The 25830-nt window shown below is 41.9% G+C and overlaps 1 protein-coding gene across 1 annotated transcript in view; it reads left to right on the top strand.

The window, feature by feature from the left end:
• The window catches only part of nwd1 (NACHT and WD repeat domain containing 1), a 53957-nt gene extending 36722 nt beyond the window's left edge, over window positions 1-17235 (top strand). Inside the window, exons 15-18 of the mRNA XM_084692278.1 lie at window positions 1547-1820; window positions 10433-10787; window positions 11065-11269; window positions 17125-17235. Coding sequence (XP_084548404.1) covers window positions 1547-1820; window positions 10433-10787; window positions 11065-11269; window positions 17125-17235 — 945 coding nt within the window. The remainder of the gene's footprint in view (window positions 1-1546; window positions 1821-10432; window positions 10788-11064; window positions 11270-17124) is intronic.
• The last annotated feature ends 8595 nt before the right edge of the window (window positions 17236-25830 follow it).

The following is a 25830-nucleotide window of genomic DNA, read 5'->3' as shown; positions in this document are numbered from 1 at the left end:
AAAAGAAATCAAGGGACATTTAGTAGATAAAAATATGATTAATTGCGAGTTAACTATGACATTAATGCGATTAGTCGCAATTAAATACTTTAATTGTTTGACAGCACCAGCTTAAATGTATGATGGTGCTATTACGGCACGATACGATACTTGCTGTGCAACAGTCTTACTAGCACATCTATGCACGTCGTATCTATGCGTCATTGCTAACGTTGTGACGTTAGGCTAGCACTGAGTTCCCTTTGTGCACACAAGGCACTTTTTGCCACAAAAACTTAATTCAAGCCTAAACCGTCAAACGGAACGTAAATCCCAATACAAACAACGCATTTGTTAACAAGACGAACCTTTTGACACCGACGTTGTCTATGGAGTTCAAATATTGAGGAATCCTTAGGGGTGGAAAAATAATAATAATAATATACAGTTGCAATAAAAATTATTCAACCCCCATTGCGTATTAGGATTATTGGCAAATTGTACAATTTTTCAGCTGTTTGCAATAAGCAAAGTAGACAAGAACAGTTGAAATAGTTCAATATAACTAATATTACCATGGTTTTCATCCAAATTCAACACGGAATTCTACTTTTAATCACTACTGCAGTCTAAAAATTATTCAACCCCTTCATGACAAGCATCTTCAATACTTAGTAGAGCACCCTTTGAAATGATTCAACTCCCTGTATCAAGCACACCTGGTGCAACTAATCAGGGGCTTCATTAGTTCAGGTGTGCTTGAGATAGAACACATAAATACCTGGACTGGCAAGGGTTTTGTTGAGAGTGACGTTTGATGGCATGTTAGAAATACGGCTAAGTCAAAAGAGTTGTCCAAAAAAGTTCAGAGAATAGATCATTGCCTTGCACAAACAAGGAAAAGGATACAAAAAGATAGCAAAAGCACTGAATGTCCCTAGAGATACAGTTGGAAGCATAGTTCACAAGTTCAAAGTTGAAGGAACAGTGGCTTCACTACCTGGACATGGCAGAAAGAAGAAGCTATCAGCAGCTGCCATCAGATTCTTGCGGAGGCAACTGGCAAGAGGCAACGCGGTCAGAAGCTGGTGTCTGGCTATGTATCATGTATTCAGCAAGTCATAACAGCAAAAGGGTGCTCTACTTAAGTACTGGAGATGCTTGTCATGAAGGGGTTGAATAATTTTGAGTCTGCAGTAAATTCATTAAGGTCATTAAAAGTAGCATTTTGTGTTGAATTTGGATAAAACCCTTGTAATATTAGTTTCATAAAACTACTTAAACAATTCTTGTGTAATTTTTTTATTGCAAACAGCTGACAAATTGTATATTTTGCCAATAAACGTAATGTGCAATGGGGGTTGAATGACTTATTTCACTCAATAAAATGCAAATCAATTGATAACAATTTTGACATGTGTTTTTCAGTATTTATTTGGTGTTATTCTGTCTCTCTGTTCAAATGTGCAAAATCAGCAGGGGATCAAATTATTTTTTCCCTCACTGTATATTTAATATAACGGACAGGATGGGTTAAACACATGTCTTCTGTCTCTGTATTGGATAGGTTTGGTCTATAACAACCGGCATCCTTCTGGACTCCTTGCATGGCATGGAAGGTCCGATCAATACACTTGTATTGTTTGAGGGCACAGCTATCTCAGCCTCAAATGGTACTGACTATCTCAGGCTATGGCAGCTAGAGTACAACAGGAAACACAAACCCAGAGCTTGCATTCCTGCAGGATGCCTTCACCTCACCCTCACTAAAGATGGTGACACAGTGTTTTACGTCAAAAGTAAAGGACAGAAAGAGGTTTTGGCATGGAACTGCCACACAGGTAAGATTGTAAAGATAATATTTGATAAAATTGTGTCATTGTCAAGTAGGATAGGGACATTTTTTCATTTGAACTACAATCCATTGCAGTAGTATTCATCCTTTTTCAAACATCTGACACATTTCTAAATTTAAGTATATTACCCCAGACTTACTGACTTGCTATCATGTAGTCAACAACGTATTCCATACTACCCCAGAGAAATAAGTGCAGACTCTGGTCTATAGCTGATTTCTCATAGACATGTTGAAATGCAAAGTGTTTGTAGTATTAGCTTGGAGGAGGGCCAGCTAATAAAATGCCAAGAGATGGGTGAAGCTGATGAGCCAGACTTGAGGAAGTCAGTACATGCAAGAAATATGCAAGAAATATAAAGCCAATTACAAAACTTGACTTACCGTATTTCTTCGATTTAACGCCGCCCTCGAATAAACACCGCACCAAAAATGAACATTGTGTAATAAATGCCGCCCTCGATTAAATGCTGCACCAAAAATCATAAAACGGTTATTTAATTGGCTAAATTGAAACACCGTATTTATCACACAAGTAAATCACAAGTGTATTATAATTCCCTCAAAGCACTGGCAGACACAAGTGGCTTTCTTGCTACAGGTGTATTTGAAGGTTCTTCTCCAAATCCAACGTGAAAACTAAACCCACAGTTTAACGAGGAAATAAAGACCACATTAGGTTAATATGAACATACAATGACATGCGCAGCATGTAAATAAGGTTCACCAAAGAAGAAAATACAGACACAAAACAACATCCCTTGTTGGCTGCATGCTGTACACAAGGGAATAGAGGTTTCCTTAGATCGCAAACATCTGCTATAACAACCTTAACCCTTGTTATGCCTTCGGGTCACATGACCCGAAGGTTCCCAACGAACCATCGTTGTGTTGCGACAACTTTACCCAATACAAAAACAAATAAAAAGCATTTTCTTTTAACCTTCGTGATGTGGGGGGTCTGAGTAGGGCCGGTTCTTCCTATAGGCAACATAGGCAGCCGGCATGAAGGGCGCCATGAAGAGGGGGGGCGGCAAAGGGCGCCAACCGCGCCACATCATATGATGAATCTTGCCTAGGGCGCCAAATGTGCTCGGACTGGTACTGGGTCTGAGACAGCCCGACGATTAAAAGAAAATGCTTCACTTTGTTTTTGTATGCGGTAAAGTTGTTGCAATACGACGGTGGGTCACAATGACTGATGGGTCAAAATGACCCGAAGATAACACAAGGGTTAAACTTTTAATTGAGCATTAAAATGTCCGTGCTCGGTAGGGAGTCATGTGATCGGCTGGACAGAGATGGCGTCTTAAAGTTCAGCTCCAGGCCCAACCTTGCCAAATAATTGTTTTATATGGTTCCAACTTTGACTTTCTACCACTTTGTACTCGATAAACGCACTTAAACCACAATGGCGAACAAAAACAGAACGCAACGCAACAATACTGATGCCCTTGCAGAGGCATTATTAGAGAAACAGAAAGGCTACTTCGAACCGCGTCTTTCTCAGATTCAACAGGTGGGGATCGACAACGACGAGAAGCTAACTGCTATCCATTCACAACTAGCATCTCTAACTGCAAGGCTGGGCCCTATCAGATCTGATGTTGATAATCTAAAAACTACCGTGGAAAGACGGCCCACGGTAGTTTTTAGATTATCAACATCAGATGTGAATCATGTGATAGAGCCAAGGCTTGCAGTTGGAGATGCTAGTTGTGTATGGATAGCAGTTAGCGTATAAATCAATTATTTGGCAAGGTTGGGCCAGGAGCTAAACTTTAAGCCGCCATCTCTGTCCAGCCAATCACGTGACTCCCTCCCGAGCACGTACATTTTAATGCTCCGTTAAAAGTTTAACCCTTGGAAAGCAACTTAAGTCTTCTTGATAGCTATGGCCGCGGTTTTCAAGAGCTGGAGGTGAAGCTAGCAGATGGAGGACAGAAACCGACGATGCGATATTCGCATCGTTGGGCTGAAAGAGGGGTTAGAAGGCTCCAATGCTATTCAATATCTCTCGCCTTCCTTGCTAGCTTGACGTTGTCATACTCATTCTAGTCAGAATATGAGTCTGAAAACTCTCCGTGGGGCTGTGACTACGGGGCGTGTTTCAACCGAACTCGTAAAACAAATGCCTCTACGCTCAATTGGATTGACCTACAACCAATCAGAGCAACGTAATATGTTATTTGTTGAAAACGAATTCAACCCAAGGGCTCTTTCGTGACGTTGTTGATTACGTGACTGTTGATCATCTGTCCATCATCGTATAAAGCCCGCCCTGGCAATTGTAGTTGTTCCCAATACGAGACCCCCCCGACCCAACTTCCCGACCAAATTTTTTTGTGGGCAGGGAGAAGTTGGGCTGGCAGCCAGGCTAGTTCCTTGCCTGAGTGGTTCCCGAAATTGGCAGATGTTCAAATCGAGATTATGATAGCGCACCGAATTTACAGTGATGGCCCAAAGAAGAATGCCACTACTAATCGAACGTTGATTTTCAACGTGCTTCGCTACACATCCAGGCAGGCGATTTTACAGGCTGCGCGTAAATCTCCGGTGGTCGGAAAATTTGCTTCTCCCCGGACTACAGCAACTACATGTTCAAACAACGCCATGCTTTTTATCAAACCATGGACGCAGCACGAGTCAAGGTTCTGGATTTTTTCCTGCTTTATCCGGAGACTCAGAAGATCAAGGAAGGCACCCAGTATAGGGCATTCACCTCCGCTGAGGATGCTGAAGACTACGTGAACCGAGCTGCTTCTCAACCTTCCAGGTGCAACGTAGATGCCCGACGCACTGGCCTCTGTCACGGGCCATGCCGTGGAAGAAGATCGGGATTAAAACAACTGCCTGAAGAACATTGACCCTTGGTTTGCCCCAGTCTCTTAATGTGCCTTAGTGTTACCACTACTATTTGACATGATGACTGTGTCTCTGAATGCCATATTGATTTTGTTTGTTATAGCATACTCATAGGTTAACTAGGCCACTAGGCTGGAGATTCCTTTCCATTGTGCTTGCAATGTTGTTCTTCTAGTTTTCTGTATTTTGACGAGAAATGCGTTTATTTGAAAGTTATCTTGGTGTGGAACCAGTTGCTGTTGCAACAAGGTAGTTATGGGCTAGTTCCCTTTTTGCTGCCCCATATCCAATCTTGATCACAGACCTACTTTGAGTTTTAGCCTTTTTGCTATGTTTCCCCCCCTTCTCTCGCTTTCCCTTTTGTATCACTTTCTTGTCTGTTCACGTTCTGTGTCTTACATGTTTTATGTATTGAGGGACTTAACTTTAGATGTACCAGTGCTTGGATTTAACAGAGTGAAATGTAGTAGTAATTTGCCTTCCCACATATGCTTTCATTTAGAATGCAGCTTTTTTGATAATGGGTGATCTTTCATTTTTAGTTTGGAATTGTGGTGGATTGAATGCCCCTCAAACGAGCCAGCACTCTGGGTTTACTAAAAAAGAGAAACGTTGACATTGCTTTATTGCAGGAGACGCATTTGCCACAGGCTGATACCCGCCGTTTGGCCAATAGATTCTATCATACAATTGCATCCTCCTCAGCAAGTTCAAAAACAAAAGGAGTAGCCAATGTAGTCAAACGAACGCAAAGGCCATTGGGAGCAGGCTCAGCCCACAAAGGCTCTAACATCATGGGCCATCAGCTTGGGGTTTATAGATATTTGGCGTGCAGTTAATCCCACCTGTAAGGATTACTCCTTTTTCTCAGGTAGACATAAATCTTTTTCCAGAATAGATTTTCTTTTTGCATCCCCTCAACTATTTCATTCAATTGATAAAGCGGTGTTACTTCCAATGGCATTGTCTGACCATAAAGGGGTCTTTTCGTCACCACCCTAGGCTGACTGTCTCAACGTGCTGCAAGATGGCGTATCATTACTTCTTTATTGAAAAATGAATCCTATATCACTCAGTTTATTGCCGAATTCCAAATATTTGCAAAAATTAATGTTGGATCTGTAGTGGACCCCAGGATATTGTGGGACGCAATAAAAGGTTTTATCAGGAGCAATACCATATTATTCTGCTCTAATGTGTGCAAAGCTAGGTCACTTCACCTACAAAATCTTGAAGCTGAATATATCAGATTAGACTCATTGTTGCGATCTTATTTTACTAATCAAATAGCTTTGGAGGGATCGCTAGTCAAGAAAGAAATAAACAACATTGTGAAACAGAAATCTGAATTCCTAATACATAGAACGAGACAGCCTTTTTTTTTTCCAGGGCGCTAGACCTAGTCATTTACTAATTAGGACCAGTGACCATTTTGCAGATATACCTGCTATTAAATGTTCAGATGGCAATATTAGAACTGACCCCACTGAAATAAATAAATCCTTTCAAATTTGTATGAATCAGAAGTTACTCTGGATTAGACTGACTGTTACATGTGGTTAAATCAGTTTATCAGGTTCATTATCTAAAGGACATTTTTAGCGAGGCTGGCTTGTTACCTTTTTCCGACTTACAAAACGCATTCAGTCTACCACGTTCCTCATTTTTCTTTTACCTTCAGCTAAGATCAGCACTCAAGGCATACGGTGTCCCCTGGCAGAGATCTCTGCCCATCCATCCTATCCGGAAATGATTTACTATGCAGCCAAAAAACTTGTGGTATGGTATCCAGGCCTTATCAGTTTTTGGTGATATCCGTCCGCTCTGGCCTTCCTATTGAGAGGGTCTGGGAACGCGATTGCCCAGTCCTTAACACAGATCTTGACTGGCATGATGTATGGTCTAACATTCCGGAAGTATCACGCAATCCAGACCATCAGCAAATTCACTACAATTTCATTCATAGGACATATTTCACCCCTGTGAAAATGCATCACATAAAAGTAATTAACAGCGCTTTATGCACTTTCTGTCCACTAAACGTACAAGGTACATATCTTAACATGATCTGGGATTGCCCTCCTGTTTGTCAGTTCTGGAACATTGTTGCATCCAAAATGTCTGCCTTGATTATTATTACTGTACCTGTTACTATCACTGTTTTGATTCTGAATGATTTGTCAGCCCTTCAGCTCTCTAAACCTCAAAAACGCGCTGTAGTCGCTGGACTTACAGCTGCCAAGAGAATGATTGCAACCGGTTGGAAACCACCTCATGACTTGTCTATTTGCACATGGACCCTTTCGTTTTTGGATGTCATATATGGAACTCTCTAAAGCTTGCATAAATTGAGCGTCAGAAAAAAATTTGGACACATGGCTCAACACTTGAATCCTTGAAATCCATGCTGTAGACTTGTGCGATAACCTTCTTATGTCTATTTGTGCATGTGTTCAATTGTGATCCCTTATCTCTTATGTCTGTCTTTTTGTCAATGTATTTTGTTTGTGTATGTCTGTTTCTGAATGTCTTATTTGTAAGATGCAGACATCATTCTTACTGTTGTGGTTTTTATTATGTCTCCCTCCCTTCTTCCCCTCTTTCCTCTGTGTTTTTTGGTCCTGGGACACGTTCTCATGTCTCAGCATATTGTTTGTAATTTGAAAGAGCCCCATGTGATGGTGCTCTGCCACCCTGTGTAACATTTGATTGCAAAAAAATAATAATCTGTGCTTGCTGTTTGCTTGTCAACTCTCACTCACGAGCGTTTCAAAAGGCTTTCAAAATAAAGGCACTGTACTCTTACCAAATAGTCACTTAATAATACCGAATGCAATTATATAATTCTAAATTATGAAAAAACAAAATATACCTTATTATAATGCAATTGCGACAATTGCATGTACAATATAGCAAGGTAGCTGACTTCACCACTCGCGAATTTGCCTATCATCAACCCCAAGTTCGTGTGCTACAGATCTGGAGCTGCTGGTGAGTGCTTTCTGCACAGCTTTCTGTTTGACAGCTAAAGTGTAAGAATGTTTCGGCATGCTGCTTCAGATTTCTACACAATGTAGACACGGGCGGCTTCAATTTTACACTAGGCTTTGTGTTTGACCTCCTTGTCTATTCTTTTTTGTCCATGGCCACACTGCAGCTACAATTCACTAAATCTCTCTAACTAATTAAACGTTGCCCTCGAATTAACGCCGCCCTCAAATAAACGCCGCACCAAAAATGATCGTTGTGTAAAAAACGTCACGGCATTTAATCGAAGAAATACGGTATATGTAAAATAAAGGGGGGAGGGTAAAACTTTGTGAAGTAACCAACGGTGCTTCAGTTGATGCTCCAGTTGACAACAAGGCTCTTTTTTGAAGAGAAATTAAATTGCATTTATTCAAATGGTTAATCAATTACATGTATTATTTTTATACCGTGTAACACATTTTAGTTATATTTTTGGGGTTCTTGGGTAGTAAATGTTATTTCCTAATTGCTTATGCCTCAAACGTATAGAAAATGGCTGTTATTCTGCACAAACCTTTCTAAAAAATATTTTGAAGTGAGTTGTTTTTTGAGATTTACGATTATACTATAAATCACGAATCAGCCCCCAAATGTAGTCTTCCAACATGTTGTCCTTATACTGCCCTTGGAAGCGGTGTTCAACATCCAGTATATCCTGGTAGAAGTGCTCGCCTTGCTCCTCCGAGTATACTACCTGAAATTATCAAGATGAGCATCAAGGATGCTTGAGGGACATCCCACAAGCATGCTTGAGCTCCTACAGCCCATTGTGCCGTAGTACTTCACCAGAGTATAAATTAGCTCCACATAGTTCGGCCTCGTGAAAGCTCAGAAAGTCACCCTACTATTTATAGCCTATGGGACAGCAGGGGACACCAAGGCGCACTACCACAGGCAGGACTGGCCACAGCAGACCGAGGTCTCTGTGGGGAGGAACAACGTCAAGTGGAAGCCACTAGTTGACCCCCGGAAGGTGCTGATGCTACCACTGCACATACAATTGGGCCTCATGAAACAATTTGTCAATAGGCCTAGATAAGGAGTGGGCAAGACTTCAAGTACCTTCAAGACTTCTGGTGTCTTCATCAGACCTGGTGTCTTCATCAGACCACAGATAAAGAAGATCCTGGAGTGCAATGAATTCCCCAAGAAGCTCATGTTATGGATTGAAGTTTGCTCTATAGAAGGAAAAAACTCAAAAGATAGAGTCAGAGACGGAATATCTTTCAAAGTCAAGGTGGCTTGATGATTCATTCAGCACAATACCAGTCGTACATGAAAGATACAAAAAGCAATCACATTTCTCTAGACATCCCATCATACAGACAGATATGAGGAGCAGTCCCCTGCCCTGCCTGATACTATTTCACAACCTTCTAGAAGTTTCTAGAAGGTTCTTCCCACAGTTTGACCAAAGCAAACCTGTCCATAACAACCCCAATCATGCATGCGCATCCCCTGGCTCCTAAAGTGTTGATGAACTCCTTTCAATGTTCTAATCGCTCCTCAACCCCCGCTTACCCCAACTCTCAATGTTCTACTTTCTCCTCAAACTCTAGTTCACCCTTAAATCTCAGTCTTAATGTACGTCACCTTTAACAAGCCCTCCATCTACAAGTTCTCCTTCTCTGGCTGGGTCAGCCTGACCTGTCACTTTTCAGGACATCATTCCGGGAATAGGGGGTATTCTTAGCTTTTATGTTCTCACTTCTGAACGATCCCTGCTTCACCTCTGGAACCCCACTAGTCCACTGTCCCAAAGCCTTGTTGACTGTCTCGCAAGCCTTTTTTATATAACTCTTACCCATAACAACCTCACTATTTGAGATACACACACACATTCTAATCTTAGACCTGTCAAGCAGGAGTCCCATCAGCCCTCAACACTCATTCCGGTCTGAGCCTGTTCTCACAGTGTAGCTCATACAACTTAGGCCTATATTCTCCTCTTGGGCCTACCACCTGACTACCGCCTGGACGCATACCACCCTGCCCATCAAGAAACCACGACACTCACTAGTAATGAGAAAGCGGCTTGGAACAGTTTTGTCACCTGGCTTCCTGGGCAATCACAAGGCTGAAAACTGTGGAGCCAGTTGAGACTGGGAACTATAGCACAATGGGCTGTACAATGTTCTTCAAAGTCCATTTCCTTGATGCTGTTCTTGATAAATTCAAGGACAACATGGAAGTGTACTCGGAGGGGTAAGGTGAGCACTTCGACCAGGATATACTGGACATTGAAGTTTTGACAGTATAACAACAACATGATGGAAGACTACATTTAGGAACTGATTTGTAAAAGTAATTTACAGTATAATCATACATTTTAAATTAATTTGGAATAATATGTTGTTGTTTTCTGACTATGTAAACAAAAAGACACATTTGCCTGTTCTCGTTGAAAATATGTACATTAAAAAAATATTACTGTCCTGATCACTAAAGTTTGTGGGGAATAATAGTAATTTTCTACACTTTTGAGGCATAAGCAATTAAGAAATAACACTTACTACCTAGGAACAAAAACGGTGATATCATACATCGTACTCATGTTTATTCATTTTACTTACATAAAACCTACATAAATGTTATGGACAGATCTGATGATCCAATAAATACAACTTGCATTAACGTTATGTATGAAACAAGTCAAGTTTGGCATTTGAATCACACCAATGATTCTTCCCCTTGTCAACCAAGGTTCCCTTACTGACACCATGGCTACCTCTGCTGAAGTATGCTGCCTGGAACTGGCCCAGGACAAACGCCTGCTCTTCTGTGGCCTCAACACAGGCACCATCCTCATCTATCCATTAGCTTTCCCACATGAAACTCTGTGCATTCCTCCTCTTGAGACCGTCCCCAGAGTGTGCTGCTTGGCTGTCAGCTCTCAAGAGGAACACCTTGCTGTAGCTTATGATGACTCTGTGTGTTTGTTTGAGATCACAGACAGGGACAGCTTCCCTAGTGTGGAGGGACCCTTTGAAAGATTCCCCCTATCTCTCTTCCTTCTCTCCTTCTCTGTGTCCGCCATGACACTTTTGCCAGACAAAAGGTAAGTAGCCCAGGGATGACAGTATCTCAACAGTGAAAGGTGGGAACTAAACTGATATACGGATAAACTGCTGGCATGTAGAAAAGTTAATCTTATTGACATCGAAACCAAAGCAAGAAAATCCCATTATTGTGGTTAATGGTGGGACAACATTAAATCCCCAAACTTCACAGTGGGCATTGAGCTTGTACTCTGCTGTGTGCATAAGGACAACATTCTGCTGTAACTTAATGATTCACATGAGGGATCATCCTCTAATAGGCGAAATACTTTGTAGGCTTCTCTACGGCACAGACAGTGGGGAGGTGACAATCTATGACTTCAAGAGTGCCACCGCCATGTCCCTTGACGGTCACCATGGCAGGGTGACCTGTATCACAGCCAGCAACTGGGGGACACATGCTCTGGTGGGGTCAGAGGATGCGGTGCAGAGGCTATGGGGGTTGAACCCTGTGGTGTTGGATCACACAATGGAATACAAGGTTAGAGTGCAATGGTTAAAATGGCTAACTGAAATTAATCATATTTATTTTATATTAAACTATGTTATATTGTTAATTTATAATAAGGTTCAGCCTTATCTGATAAACCTTCATTTTACTTCACTTCAAGCATCCATTTGGACTCACATTATATGTGTTTTGAATAGTAATTGCTAAAATGTTAAAGACAGCTGTGCATTTAATGTTGTGTATTGTGAAAACCAGAAAGCATACTGTAGTGAGCCATGCACAGTTGCAGACAGGCATTGCACACCAAATGATTTAATCCAGTGTGGATTATCCATCCATCATCTTCCGCTTATCTGGGGCTGGGTTGCAGAGGCAGCAGGTTAAGCAGGGTATTCAGCTCCTCCTGGGGGATCCCGAGCAGGCCTGGTTCTTGCCAGCTATGGAAGGGTGGGCTGGCAGATATCCTGGATGGGCAATTATGCAAAAAATAAATACAGATCATGAGTCTCCAATTATTGAATAGCAATGTCATTTACTAGAGTTTCTGACAAAATACTAATTGCTGCAGTTGTAGCTGGTATAGATTGAAAATTATGAACTGTGTGGTTGAATAATTGCCATGTGAAATAAACTATTTCACATGACAACTGCTCTCTCTGGATCAGCGGCAGTGCCAACACAGATTTGAATGTCCACTGTGATCGTAATCGTACTTATAGATACAGATAGATTAATGTAATTGCTCGTGTCGTGTCTGTCAGAATCTTTCCAATACTGAAGGCAAGTTGTGAGTGTGAAGCATAGAGTTAATATAACTAGAGTAAGCTACTTTTGTCTTCCAAGATGGCGTCCCCATTCATTTCTATGAAAAGTGCTCAGTGGCACAGTGAGGCAAGCGAGAGCGCGAGACTGGACACGGCCATCTTTCCACTTCCGTGTCTTCCGTTCTGGCTTTAAACAGTGGCTCTTTTTTTCCCAAGCTCCGAGACCTCGTACACGCTTGCAACTAGCTGTACATGTCATACTTTGTCGCGAGCATTGATTTATATGGTTACGAGCGTGTGAGCTAAGGCATTGCAGTTGCAGAATCTATGGGTAGAATGGGGTACAAGTCCGATAAGAATCAGACACATGATGCAAACTTTACGGAAATGTATTCTGTCACTGTATAATATTCCTTTCACTTCTTTTTTTTTTTTATATGCTATAGGGCTAAATATAGGGCTATTCTAGATGGAACTCATCACATATAGTCAGGTCCATAAATTTTTGGACATTGACACAATTTTAATCATTTTGGCTCTGTATACCACCACAATGGATTTGAAATGAAACAATCAAGATGTGCTTTAAGTGCAGACTTTCAGCTTTAATTTCAGAGTATTTACATCCAAATCAGGTGAACGGTGTAGGAATTACAACACATTTTAATGTGCCCCCTCCCCCTTTTTAAGGGACCAAAAATTATTGGACAAACTAACAATCATAAATCTAATTGTCACTTTTAATACTTGGTTGCAAATCCTTTGCAGTCAATGACAGCTTGAAGTCTGGAACCCATAGACATCACCAGACGCTGGGTTTCGTCCCTGGTGATGCTCTGCCAGGCCTCTACTGCAACTGTCTTCAGTTCCTGCTTGTTCTTGGGGCATTTTCCCTTTAGTTTTGTCTTTAGCAAGTGAAATGCATGCTCAATTGGATTTAGGTCAGGTGACTGACTTGGCCATTGCAGAACATTCCACTTCTTTGCCTTAAAAAACTCTTTGGTTGCTTTCGCAGTATGCTTCGGGTCATTGTCCATCTGCACTGTGAAGCGCCGTCCTATGAGTTCTGAAGCATTTGGCTGAATCTGAGCAGATAGTATTGCCAGAAACACTTCAGAATTCATCCTACTGCTTTTGTCAGCAGTCACATCATCGATAAATACAAGGGAACCAGTTCCATTGGCAGCCATACATGCCCACGCCATAACACTACCTCCGCCATGCTTCACTGATGAGGTGGTATGCTTTGGATCATGAGCAGTTCCTTCCCTTCTCCATACTCTTCTCTTCCCATCATTCTGGTACAAGTTGATCTTGGTCTCATCTGTCCATAGGATGTTGTTCCAGAACTGTACAGGCTCTTTTACATGTTTTTCGGCAAACTCTAATCTGGTCTTCCTGTTTTTGAGACTCACCAATGGTTTACATCTTGTGGTGAACCCTCTGTATTTACTCTGGTGAAGTCTTCTCTTAATTGCTGACTTTTACACAGATACGCCTACCTCCTGGAGAGTGTTCTTGATCTGGCCAACTGTTGTGAAGGGGTTTTTCTTCACCAGGTAAAGAATTCTTATGTCATCCACCACAGTTGTTTTCCGTGGTCTTTTGGGTCTTTCGGTGTTGCTGAGCTCACCAGTGCGTTCTTTCTTTTTAAGAATGTACCAAACAGTTGACTTGGCCACACCTAATGTTTTTGCTATCTCTCTGATAGGTTTGTTTTGATTTTTCAGCCTGACGATGGCTTGCTTCACTGATGGTGACAGCTCTTTGGACTTCAAATTGAGAGTTGACAGCAACAGATTCCAAACACAAATACCATACTTGAAATGAACTCTAGACCTTTTATCTGCTCCTTGTCAATGAAATAACGAACTCCCTTTATGAGGGAATAACATGCACCTCGCCATGGAACAGCTGAGCAGCCAATTGTCCAATTACTTTTGGTCCCTTAAAAAAAGGGGGGGCCACATATCAAATGTGTTGTAATTCCTACACCGTTCATCTGATTTGGATGTAAATACCCTGAAATTAAAGCTGAAAGTCTGCATTTAAAGCACATCTTGATTCTTGATTTGTTTCATTTCCAATCCATTGTGATGGTATACAGAGTCAAAATGATGACAATTGTGTCAATGTCCAAATATTTATGGACCTGACTGTATGTTGCCTTTTTCTTCGTGATATGAGTATGATTTCTAACGCATTGTATCGGATTAAATAAACAGTAACATGAACAGCTCCGTCGTTGTTCTCACCGGGCAAAGAAAGCTTAATAGTTTTTTTGGTAACTGAAATCTTCCATAATGCAGACTTACCATAGCTTACTGTCAACTTTATATTAAAACGAAATGCTACAAAATTCACACTGCCTTCAATTTCACATCAGTGTGGAAAAGTGACCTGTGTTTTTTATGTTCAACCTAGAAAACCAAAGGTCTATTTATGGATATAACGTAATCTAACAAGACGTATTAATAATGTAATAATTAAAAGCTTGAGAAGTGTGTCTAAAATATATTTCATTGAACATTTGCCTTTGAAAGGAGCATATTACGTAAAAACGTTCATGACAGAAAAATCTGTTTTAAAATAATGGGAATAAACTCTATTAACCACATTTACAGTTTTTCACGATTGCTAAAACACTAAACCCCATTCTCTGAATCAAATGGTCAGTGAACTAAACCAATTTGTCAAATCAGACACTCTTTTGGCAAAACTCTAAACACATTCTCATTCACTAAACACATTTTGCACTGTGATGCACTTGTGCTGCAAAATGGTAAACAAAGGGGGCAAACAGTAAACACAACTACAACACAGTTGTCATCTGTAAAACACAATGACTCAACATTTTTCACACTTGTTTCTATTGGTGGTTTGGGACAATGTCAGCTTTCACCGTGGTGCCTATATACAAGAATAGCATTTTTTACTTTACGTAAATGTTTACCTTCCACCATACAGCCCTTTTCTCAACCCAATTAAAGAGTTTTTCTCTGTGTGGCGGTGAAAGGTCTATGACCGAAACCCATATACCAGGGTAAATCACCCTATAGGCAATGGAATTGGCATTTAGTGACATACGTGTGGAGTGCTTTCAAGGCTGGTTCCAGCACACCGTTATTCTTTGTTTTTTGTTGACAGTACTACTGTAAGTTGTGATGGTTACTATAATATTTTCAAACCAAATCAAATGCACAGTATTTGTATAGCCCTTTTTACAGTACAAGCAATGTCAAAGAGGGCTTCACATATGCTGATAGAACTGCAACCCAGCTGACCTCAACCCTCAAGGAAGACAGGGAAAAACTCCCAGAAAAACTAACTAGAGGAGAAAAAATTGAAGAAACCTTGGGAGGAGCAATTCAGTTAGGGATCCCCTCCTCCAGAGACGGTTGGCAAAACAGAGGTGCAGACCACAAGCTAAACATAGTCATACATCAGGAAAGTGTCAATGGGTGTTGAAACACCAAAATCCAGTGTTTCAAAATCCCAAAACAATTTTCTTTATTGCTACGTAAATGCATTTACTGTGTATACATAAACAACTTTGTCTTTACATGGAACTACATGGCCTGGATGTTGTGTTCTCCATTTTTATGTGTTTTGGGTAATGATTGCTCCATGGTGTTTATATATTGATTTGCTGTGTTTATGATCTGACAGCATTGTTTGATTTTGAGCACAGGTTACATGGTTTAGGGGCGAGTGTTTGATTTTGCCAGAAGAGTCAGAGGTTTTAGAAATTGAGTTTGAATATTTGGTTTTGTGTTTACAGTTTTGAGAAAATGGTTGACTGTTTCAAGAAATGTGTTTTAGCAACTGTGAAAAACTGTAATGTATGTGTGACCACCATTTGCCAAACTTGCTGGAACAGGGCAGGCAACTCAAGCCATTTCTCCCTGAGGTCATTCAATATAAGTCTATGGCTCATTCAGCTCCATGTAAATCGGCTATCGGCCAATGGGAACTTTTGTGCTCGTGCCCTGTTAGTATCCGCGAGCACATTTGCAGGCAACTTTTATTGACATAAGCAAATAAATGGGGTGTTAGTTTACCCATTTCGGATTGGTTTCAAACTTAGCAAAAATCTGGAAAAAATCTTCTATGAAAAAGCTAGCAGTATCAGCCAGGTTCGAGAATCAAACAAAAATTATTGGGGGAGATAGTTTTGTAAATGTTGACTGGAGTTAATAGAATAGAATAAAAACGTCCGAAAGAGTCGGAAACCTAACCGTAAATGCAATACCATCTTCATCCACTGGGGCCGTTGCTTCAAGCCGAGGGGCGAGGGATGGGGGATGGGGGCTTGGTGTGAAATGCAGTTGCTTTCAGCCAGTAAAAACATATACAAAATACTTAATCTTTTGGGGTAATTCTTTTTTTGGTTGGGGTAAGTTTACAGCCCTCCCTCAAACTTCTCAACACACAGCCTGCCTCAGATTGCTTTTAACCCATGCACAAATCTTTAAAAAAGTATTTGCCAAATTGCCAAAAATGCCAAGAGTTCTGGGTGGGCAAGACAGATGTCTCAGACAGATGGCTCAGCCCACCCCTGCCCATGCCTAGATCCTGATTGGCCCTGATCACGAGGCATTCCCTGGCCAGATGAGATATATAGTCCCTCCATTGAGTTTTGGGTCTACTCCAGTGGCTCCTTGCAGTTAGACGTGCCTGGAAAACCTCCAAAGGAAGGTGCCCAGGAGGCATCCAAGTCAAATACCGGCTCAGCTCCCTCTTCAACCCCCACCCGGTCTGCCATTCCACAGGCATTGTTCGCAACTCTCATGCAACACTGAAGAGAGTTGTCAATCAAGACAGCCCAACAATGTTCACAACCTCAAGCATCTCACGGTGAATTTAATTCCCACCTGGCGCTTTGCCGCCGCTGAGCTTTGTAACTACCACGGAGATCTCTGTCAGGGAAATGGGTGAGGGTTCCCCCAAATCTTCTGACTCTGCCTGCCTCCTCCACCGAGGGTGTGATGGTCGGGTTAAGGAGCTCTTTTCCACTTCCCAATGATATCCACCGTCCAAGTCAGCAATTCTCCCCTCCGGCTGAGCACAGCCCCAGCTAAGCCCTGCTTTCCCTTCCTGAGTCTCCAAATGATTTGCCAGAACTTCATTGAGGCCAACCGAAAGTCCTTCTCCATCGCCTCCCTGATCTCCTCCCACACCCAGGTTTATGCTTCGGCAACCATATTCACCGCAATCCTTCTGGCCACTTGATAACCACGTCTTCAGCTTGACAGATTCCTTCACCACTGATGTCCACTAGCGGTTACTTAGGTTGCCGCCATGACAGGCCTGGATTATTGTCTGACCACAGCTCCTGCCAGCAGGCCTTGAACATGGCCCACTCGGATTCCATGTTCCCAACCTCGCCCAACCTCAAAGAAATTCTTCCGGAGGTGGGAGTTGAAGACCTCACGAACAGGGGCCGCTCCAAATGTTCCAAGGCCACCCTCACTACACATTTGGGTTTACCAGGTCTGTCCAGCAGTCTCCCCCGCTATCTAATCTAATGGCATTACAATCACATGGGAGCATCTTGGAATAATTTAATAGTAGTCAGCTTGTCCCTTTTGTATTGTATTTGAACACTGTGTCAGAGACCGCATATAGATATACTGTACTGCGCAAGTGTTGAATTAGTCATACCTCTGCATATGAAAAAGTATGGTGCACCATGCCAGTGTTATTTAGCAGCAGATGCTCTCTCTAGTCTGCTATTAACAGGGGTGACCAAGGCAAGTAGGGTGTATGGCCATGTATAATGTGCTCAGAAAGGGGAAAGCTCTAGACCCAGATTGAGGGACAGCAGGAAAAGTGCTGCATGGTCAGACATATGTGGTTCAGAGTCTGTCGTGGGTATCCCGGACAAGCCCCCACTTTATGTTACGCCTCCCGATGGCTTGGAGTGGAAGTACGTAACATACGTACGTCACACAAACCAGGTACTCAATATAAGGAAATAATGTATTTATTTACTAACAGCAACACCGGGATCAAAGAGGACTATCAGTGGCACCAAAGAAAAGAACTTAAACAAACCCGCCCGCCCCTTAGACCGGTGCTAAGCACCTAAAAAGACAGTGGGTGGTGCTCACTGCTAACCTGGGGTAGTAACAAAAGGTACAACTACGTGTAGACCCCGGGTATCTTACCTATCCTCGTTTGTTCTGGTGCACGCAACTAAACAGTCAAAAGACAAGTAGGCCTCTAACTAAAGTAAACCGTAAAGACATGAAAACATGACCAGTCAAGAAAAACAAGCTCTGTTACAGCTCAACACAAAAACCAACCATCTCTCAACCAAAAAAACACAGAAACAAAAGACTTTTAGAGGGGAACGGCTGATGGGAGATCTGGAACAGATGTGGCAATGAATTGATGACTGATTGGACCCAGGTGTGCACATCTGTGATGTAGGAGAATGAGACAGTAGGAGGAGACAAAACACAAAACAACACAAAACAGAACACAAGACATGCAGGGCATACATAACGTGCATGCACGTAACACTCCCCCTCATAAAGAGTCAGCCCATGGCTGACGATACCTCAAACATACCGTACAACAAGCGATAATAATAGACACCCCCAGTAACCACATACCAGCAAGTTTCACACGCAAGAAAGAGCGTCTCCAAATACATTCTCTGTGCCCTTTTTGTGGCGGATCAGCGCAGGCGCATCACTTTTCACACCGGCATCAATGCAGCTTGCATCGACCTCAAGGGAAAACGGTTGACCAAAATCAGGAGCACCGAGTACAGGGGCATTAAACAGGAGGGCTTTACAGCTTTCAAAGGCGGCGTGACACCTAGCCAACCACACAAACTGCACCAGGGGACTGATCAAGTCAGTCAGTGGGGCTACAACAGCAGAGAAGTTCCTACAGAACCCTCGGTAGTAACCAGTCATTCCGAGAAATCTGTGCAACTCCCGCCGAGTGGTCGGCACTGGGAAAGATGTTATGGCTGCAACCTTGGCCTCCAAGGGACGCACCTTTCCTCCTCCCACCTGTTTACCCAAAAAGTTGCCGTCGCCATCGCCTTCCTAAACTCACATTTCGCCAAGTTTAGGGTCAGGGACGCGTCAGTCAGTCGCTGTTCTTAGCGAGTCCACATGAGCAGCCCACTCTGTTGAGTGCACCACCACATCATCCAAATACGCAGTACAATTAGGCACACCACATAACACAATGTTCACCAACCTCTGGAAAGTGGCCGGAGAATTTCTCATTCCGAAAGCCATCCCTGAATATTGTAGGAAACAGACAGGAGTCACAAAAGCACTGATAATAGAAGCTCGATGTGAAAGGGGAACTTGCCAATAACCTTTCAATAGATCCAACTTTGTGACATAGCAAGCTGATCCTATTGTATCAACATAATCATCTACATGGGGCATAGGAAACGAGTCAGGCACAGGTTTACCTTCCAATAATCTGTGCAAAATCTGACAGTAGCGTCAGGCTTCGGAAACTAACAAGCACGGAGAACTCCATGGACTGGAGCTGGGCTGTGCTTAGTCATGGTCCAGTAAATAATCAACTTATTATTTCATCAGAGACCTTTTAACTGAGTTTACTCTGTATGGGTGCTGATTAATGGGCCTAGACTCACCCACATCTATGTCGTGCTCTAGCACCGTAGTGCGGGTAGGCACATCTCCAAACAGACAGGGGAACTGATGAAGAAAGTGTTTGTTCCGTCTCTTCATAAACGGAGACACTAAGTTCATCTGCAGATTGGGAGAGAAAACCAGACCTCTGACAATAAATGTCAACAAAACACCAGGCTCCTCTGCTGTGAAAGCTGGAAGACCATCTTTTATAGGGCACGAGAATGTAAACATAGATTGTGACAGTCAGGCAGTAATGACGTTAGAACAGTCTCAGAGAAAGAGATTCACTGCTCCCAACACAACTCTCCGACTAGAGAGTTCATAGTTGGAGCTCTCCTTGTAGTCATGACAAGGAACGTTTAGCCAGTACTTTCTCCTGACCTGATCTATTAACCCTGACACAGACACAATCTAGTCTCATTAATAGCCAACTTACATGAGAACATACTAACTAGTATCCAATGACTAGTTCTATTGATTAGTTAATAATGTAAGCACACAGGAAATCCCAATTTCTTCCACAGAACTCAGAAATGAGGCAGAGTAGGTCAGCTTCCTGCTCCATACTTAGATAAGGCATTAAGGATGGAAGTCTCAACAACATCTCTAAGTTGGACAACCAAGGGGTCTGTTTCTGGGCATTTTGCATACTCAGGTCATCCTCATCACACACTTTGAGAAGTAGAGCTCAGTTACCGACGCTACAGCAGTGGCTATAGGAGGCTCACTGCAGGTCTCAGGCCCCGTTTACACGGATGAAAAACGGATATATTTTCATGCGGTTTGGCCTTTCATTTACACGAAAACTGAGGTTTTATCACAGAAAACGATCACTTCAAAAAAAAAGTGGAGATTTCTGAAAACTCTGTTTTTGTGTTTGCGTGTGCACTAGCTTAAACGGAGTTTCAGGTTCTCAAACATCACAGTATGGGACTAAAAAAGCTTATAGTTTATAGTAATAGGTGCCTTCGACTTCATGCATTGCCGGCGTTGCCTGCAGCCGCCTGCAGCCTGGCTGACTTGAAGCAGCCAATGGCTTTCTCAGCTTCAACGCAGCCGGCTGTCGGCACCGCCGGTGCTGCATGAAGTCGAACACAACTAGTGTAATGGGGTCATTTATTTGTGAATTGCGTTACATTTCTGAATCACGAAATATATTTGTGCATCGCATTTGTGAATCATTCAAACAAATGAACCTCGCGCCTGAAAGGTATAGGAAGTTGATCGTGTTATTCGTAGTTGTTGTTGATTTTGAAAATTCTGATTGGTTTGCATGGCTTTATCCTTCACATTACACTGCCGCCTACAGGTTTGGCATAGTTATGATGGCGCTCGTACTTGTGTGTACGACATTATTTTTGAAAACGCAGGGGCAGAAATATTTGTTTCTGTAAATAGCCGGCTATGTGTAAACGTGGCCTCAGTCTGGACGTTGTCTCTTGGGTGGTAAGTCTTCAGCATGTTGATATGAGAAACTCTGGTTTTCCGTCTCATATCAGGGGTTTGGATTACATAGTCAGTGTCGCTCAACCTCCTTTCGACGGTGTACGGTCCTGAAAAACAGGCACTCATAGAATTCCAAGGGATTGGCAGTAACACTAAAACCAGGCCACCCGACTGCAGAGAACATGGACGTGCTTTCCTATCAAACTGCCGCTTCATACCCTGTTGTGCAATAGAAAGATTCTCCTTAGCGATACTGCAATACCCGTGCAGTCGTTCCCGAAAACGACTCACGTAGGTCAATACGTTTTGCTGGGTGGGCGAACTCTCGGTCCTTCAAAACTCCCAAAAGGACATCTCACGGTGTGACCAAATACCAGCTCTGCTGGACTAAAACCCAGGGACTCTTACACCAAGTCCCTTACTGCAAACAGAGCCAGGGGAACGCCTTCATCCCATTCCCTACCGCTCCCCATGACGTATTTGCACAACACTGACTTAAACGTCTGATGCCATCTTTCAAGTGCCCTCTGCGACTCCGGGTGATAAGCACTGGAGGTCCGGTGTGTTATAGACAGTGAAGTTAATACCTGTTTGAATATACCAGAGAGGAAATTGGTACCTTGATTGGTTTATACGATCTTAGGGAGGCTGAAAGTAGAAAATAACTTGATCAGGGCCCTTACTACTGACTGGGCTGTTATACTCCTAAGAGGGATCACTTCAGGGTGCCGGTAGCAAGACACATTATTGTTAAGAGGAACTGGTTGCCGGATTTCGACTTTGGCAGAGGACCAACACAATCGACCAATACGTGTTCGAATGGTTCTATAGCCAGGATCGGGCGAAGAGGGGCAGGCTTGATAATCTGGTTAGGTTTCCCTGTGATTTGACATACATGACACGGCAAAACCTAGACAGATCTTGTTTCAAACCTGTCCAGAAGAGATGTTTTAACACTCTGTCATACGCAGGCCCAAACAGAATACGCAGATTCTTTTCACATTTTCTGCGGTTATTCAGAATGAAAATCGGCGGAAATCGGCGGAATTCCGCTGGCCTTCCTGTTCTTATGTCGGAGCGACCGAATAAGTTCCACAACAGTTTGACGGCAAATATGGTCAATTGAATGTTGACAGACTTTGCTAAAAAGTATTGATCCATCCTCATAAAGATCGGTTGAAAACTCCCTGGCCCTGTCTCTTGCTGTAATTTGGGTCGATAAATGTTTCCTTTTCAATTCTCAGCATTTTTATATAATAGAGACGTAATATGAGTTGAAAAGTGTATTTACATTTTGCCTCTGACCAATGCGTTCCAGGCAGTCCGTTCACAACAAGCTGAAAAACATCACTCCACTCATTATCAGAATCAACATGCGATTTCCACCGCCGCATCAGGAGACCATGCTCCACAAAATACGTTGCTGCTGTGTTTTTAGCTCTCTCTGGAGCAAGAGCAGCAGCAAAACACTTGGCTAGAGTAACATCTTCCTTCTGAGCAGCAATAAGGCTATCACAACATAGGTAACCTGATTGACTCTGAGGTGGGAGTATCGTGAACCTTAAACTGGACACACGGCTTAGCAGTAGACTGAGAAAACACTGGTGGTGACGCAGGCTGGCCAGTCAATGCAGTCGCGAACAGGGTGTCTGACAAATCAACTGCTTCATCCAAACTATGTGCTTGAGCACGGGTGACTGCACACACGGGAACCACTTCAGGGAAGTCCTGTGCCAACACATCAGGCTGCAAAATCTCAGGTCGTTCTAGGACCTCTAAAACTGGTATTACTTTGCCAACAGCAAAGTCATTCCCTAGCAGAAACGTAACACCTCTCCTAACAACAATCCTATGTCTGGAATTGAACCTGGAACCCTTCATTTACCAGCACAACCTCTCATCCAATTGAACCATTCCAAAATCTAGATTTTGCAGTGTTCAGTTACTTAATAATAAAATAAGACGTTTCTCCTATGGCAATCATAGTCACATTTTGTCCAAACTCAAACAGCTCTAATTCAGTCATAATTTCACATATTAAGGTGAAACTTTGTAGGATACTTTAGGGGGAAGTCACCTTAAAGCCTATTCCTGACAGTAGAATCCTAATTATATGGAAAGATATACATAAAATAAATGTACAGATATGTGTTAAATATATTGTGGAATATATTTTAAATATAGGTAAAATTACATGGAAAAATATTTGACAATCGCTTCCAGAAAACTTCTTTTGAATTAGCCATTTCCCCCTAAATAAATGTCAATCTTACGGTATTTACGTTTTTGGGGGCACATTTTCAGTTAGCAGGTGGTACTGTTTGAATATCAATTCCATTTGAAATAATGCTGTTGACAACCTTATTAGAATACCTTCTAGATGGCTGAGCGGTTAGGGAATCAGGCTATTAATCAGAAGGTAGCCGGTTTGATTCCCGGAAGCGCAAAAATGAAGCTGAGTCCTTGGGCAAGGCAATTCACCCTACTTGCATCGGGGTATGTCCCTGTACTTACTGTAACTTACTGTAAGTCACTCTGGATAAGATCGTCTGCTAAATGACAATGTAAATATCACCATATATGTCTGTACATTGTATGGCCATGTTCTCATATATGTACACATGCATTGTACAATATATATTTCCATATAATTTTACCTATATTTAGAATATATTCTACCATATATGAAGCATACATGTGACACTATATCTTTACATATATTACCCATACATTTTCCCATATAAAGCAGCATACATTATAGTGGTTATTTATTAATACATAATTCAATATATTTTGGGATATATAACCACATATTATATATTAATGTTCCATATATTGCAATATATGGAAAACGGCAATCATTACTGTATTCTGCAACATATTGCAATATATTACTTGAATATATATTATAGTTTATAATATATTAGTAATATAGTTATCATCAATATATTATTCCATGTATTTCCATATATAAAATATTGGTCGATGTAATGGAAAATAATATATTACAATTAGTGCTGTCAGTTTAACGCGTTATTAACGGCGTTAACGCAAACCCAAATTAACGGCGTCAATTATTTTATCGCGCGATTAACGCTCTTTTTGGCCTAGCAAACTTTGTAGTTTTTTTCACATGCTGTTGCAACAACTACCGACGTTAGAAAAACTACAACACCACACCGGATCTAGCTAGACCGGAAACAAAACAACAGGCACGCCAAACACTCGTTTGGCTTGCGAGCTGGCTAAAGAGTAGTAGCAGAGCCTGTTTACGGATATTAGACATTCTCTGGTAGTAGGTTAACGTTACGTTTTGAGTGGATGACGAGCGCGAGATGCCGAAATGGATGCCAATAAGATTCTGAATGGAAAGTTTGCTTTTAAAAAGTTGCCAAATGGTTCTATTGACAAGACCAGTGATCTGTGTGTTTTGTCGTTGTAAACTGAGCTATCATCGCAGCACGTCCAGTCTGAAATACCACTTGATGGCCAAGCACACAGCTGATGCGAATTCTCTGCCCCCTCGTCAAAGCCAGGCGATTGCAATGTTGTTTTCAATAAAAAAAATATTTGCACAAAGCAATCCGAACCACTTTTCTATGTTGATAAGAGCATTAAAAAGCACGAAAGCACGAAAAAAGATTGGGACAAAAAGAAATCAGGGACATTTAGAATAGATAAAAATGTGCGATTAATTGTGATTAATCGCGAGTTAACTATGACATTAATGCGATTAATCGCGATTAAATATTTTAATCGTTTGACAGCACTAATTACAATATATTAAATGTATTTCAAATCATATATTGGTAAATATATTTTATTTCCGTAAGGGACATAGGGCTACAGGTAAAGCCAGTGAGGGTGCAGTCACACAAACCAGGTACTCAATATAAGGAAATAATGTATTAATTTACTAACAGCAACACCGGCATCAAAGAGGACTACAGTGGCACCAAAGAAAATAACATAAACAAACCCTCCCACCCCTTGGACTGGTGCTACGCACCTAAAAAGACAGTGGGTTGTGCTCACTGCTAACTAACTACGTGGATGTAATATGTAGACCCCGAGGAATCTTACCTATCCACCTAGTTAGTAGGCCACTAACTACAGTAAACAGTAAAGACATATACATGAAAACAAAGACCAGTCAAGAAAAACAATACCAACTATACCAGGGGCCTGTACTACGAATCAAGATTTGGCATTAGCGAAGTAACTTCAGGTTCAACCCAGGGTTTTCTGTACTACGACGGTGGATCACTTGTTACCTGGGTAGATCGCCATGGTAACACATGCTGAATGCCTAACCAGGTCGGGAGCAGGTTATGTTGGAGATCATAGATCAACCGGTATTAAAGCCCCGCCTGCTAACTCATTCTTGAGGATGATGTCGTCACCGTTCATACTCATAGAAGATCCTGTGGAGCTTGGTGCGCGGATAGTGAGAGGTGCGCTCAGAAGAGCCAGAACATTTAGCGTTGCATTATTCCGGTACGGGTAATTTTATGTAGTGTCATGTTGATATGTTATTCCTATTCACTGGGGTGTCTCCCCTTAACCCCTTCTGTTGTCGTTGGGTTGCTTTGACCCATTTTCTAATTATTTCCATAACAGAAATTTTGGTTTCGTTCAACCAAAACATTTCAAACCAAAAAGAACAATGTGTATGGTACCATACAATGCTCTTCACAACTTTAATTGATCAATTACACTTTTCATCTACCTGTTTATGCTAGCCTTT

Source organism: Hypomesus nipponensis, chromosome 26, assembly GCF_054491055.1.
Source record: "Hypomesus nipponensis isolate SF chromosome 26, ASM5449105v1, whole genome shotgun sequence".
Lineage (NCBI taxonomy): Eukaryota > Metazoa > Chordata > Actinopteri > Osmeriformes > Osmeridae > Hypomesus > Hypomesus nipponensis.
Note: the sequence above shows the minus strand (reverse complement) of the source record. Positions and strands in the feature narration are given on the sequence as shown.